The sequence below is a fragment of the Arachis ipaensis genome, chromosome B10, assembly GCF_000816755.2.
Source record: "Arachis ipaensis cultivar K30076 chromosome B10, Araip1.1, whole genome shotgun sequence".
Classification (NCBI taxonomy): Eukaryota; Viridiplantae; Streptophyta; class Magnoliopsida; order Fabales; family Fabaceae; genus Arachis; species Arachis ipaensis.
The window spans coordinates 4,559,557-4,561,177 of record NC_029794.2 but is presented as its reverse complement, the minus strand read 5'-3'; the positions used below and the strand labels follow the sequence as shown (position 1 = coordinate 4,561,177).

At 39.6% G+C, this 1,621-nt stretch overlaps 1 protein-coding gene across 2 annotated transcripts in view; it reads right to left on the bottom strand.

The window, feature by feature from the left end:
* Positions 213 to 1,621, bottom strand: part of LOC107623107 (E3 ubiquitin-protein ligase RMA1H1) — a 2,803-nt gene continuing 1,394 nt past the window's right edge. For both annotated transcript variants that reach the window (XM_016325259.2, XM_016325260.2), the window contains one exon: positions 213 to 1,268. In XM_016325259.2, the coding sequence (XP_016180745.1) occupies positions 522 to 1,223 (702 nt within the window). In that variant the 5' untranslated portion in view covers positions 1,224 to 1,268 and the 3' untranslated portion in view covers positions 213 to 521. The remainder of the gene's footprint in view (positions 1,269 to 1,621) is intronic.

Genomic DNA, 1,621 nt, shown 5'->3' with positions numbered 1-1,621 from the left:
TTTTGTTTGTGTACTAGAGAAGACAAAAATGATTACAACCACAATCACAATTCCATGGTGTAGTGACAACTCACAGAAACCTAGCTATCATTGTCTTGACACTTTTATCCATGTTTTGAAAATTCAAAGAGTTCAACATGCTCGGTTCTTCACCATTGATCACCAGCATACCATGCTGCATTTATTATATATATCCACACACACACAAATTATCATCAAGCAATTCTACATATTAAGAAGTCTTTTTCTTTTAGTTCCACAAAGGTACCACAACCACATGCTCTAGTTGAACTCCATAGTCCATAGGGTAGAATAAAACAAGCTAAAGGAAAATGACACTACAAAATTTAACTTCACAATCATGTACTACTTAAATTTAGAATTAAATCTAGAAGAACATATGTCATGTTCTTTGGCCTCTGATAACTGTTAAATTTACCAATCTGTCCTATCTTGTAGTCCATGCTTCTTTACAAAATATGCAACAGAAAAGAGAATAAATTAAATATCAAGCTGCTTCTTCAGAAGACAATGAGACACAGAAGGAAGCAACAAAAGAGAAAAATTGAGATTCTGTTCAAGCATTTATCTGCCTCCATCTCTTGCCTTCTCAATCTGGAATTATTACTTGTCATGGGTTGATAAGAATTTGGGTATGCATACAAGTTTTCCGAGTTGCCAAACACTCTAGCATAAAACATCTCCCCAAACATTCCAACCAAAGAAGGGTGTTGGGGTCCTGGATTCATGCTAGCACCATTGAGCAGCTGCGAAGTGGCAGCATCTTCCTCCTCAGGGCTTAAATACCGACCCTGATAAGGATTTCGATATGGGAGCTGTTGTCCACTCTGAGAATTTGCAGTCAATAGAGACTGAGCACTGGAAGCAGGCGGCCTTGGGGGCACGAAAAAATCACGAGACAACGCCTTCCTATCAGACGGAGCCTGGCCACGGCCGTAGAGAGGAACCATTGTGGTGTGGGATATATCAGCCTTGCAAACAGGACATTGTGGTGGCTCATCAGGTGCTAGAGAATCACTTTGGACATGGAGCCACTTGTAGATGCAAGGCCAGCAGTAAAGATGGCCACATAAAGTCACTACTGGTTCTCGCGCGAAATCTAAGCAGATGTTGCAATCAAAACAGCCATTGCAGCTTTCTGTCTCGGTCGCCGAATTTGGGATGGTTTTCCATTCCTTGGAGAAGTAGTGATCTATTGCCATAACCAAAGAACCCTTCTCAAGAATTTGGTCACCAAGTAAAGAGATCTGGCAGAATTGACATTGACAAAATGAGATGAAAGTGTAAATTGAATTAAATCAAGATATCACCAAGATGGTTAGTATTTAGCAGAATAGTTAGGGTCAGTACAACAATTCCCTAAGCAAAATTTCCAGTGCTAATCTCCAAGTTGTATATAGACTCCGAAACAAACAAAGCAATTATGTAGGCAAAGAACTCACCACTCCAACTTCTAAGTCCTTCCCAACTAAAACACAGAATCTCTAGCAGTAAATAAACCAACCCAAATGTTTAATTATGAACTTAGCCACAAATCATGCATTGTTACTACCACGCGTGTAAGAAAGACTCTCAAAATCTCCAGGGGAAGAGATTTTAT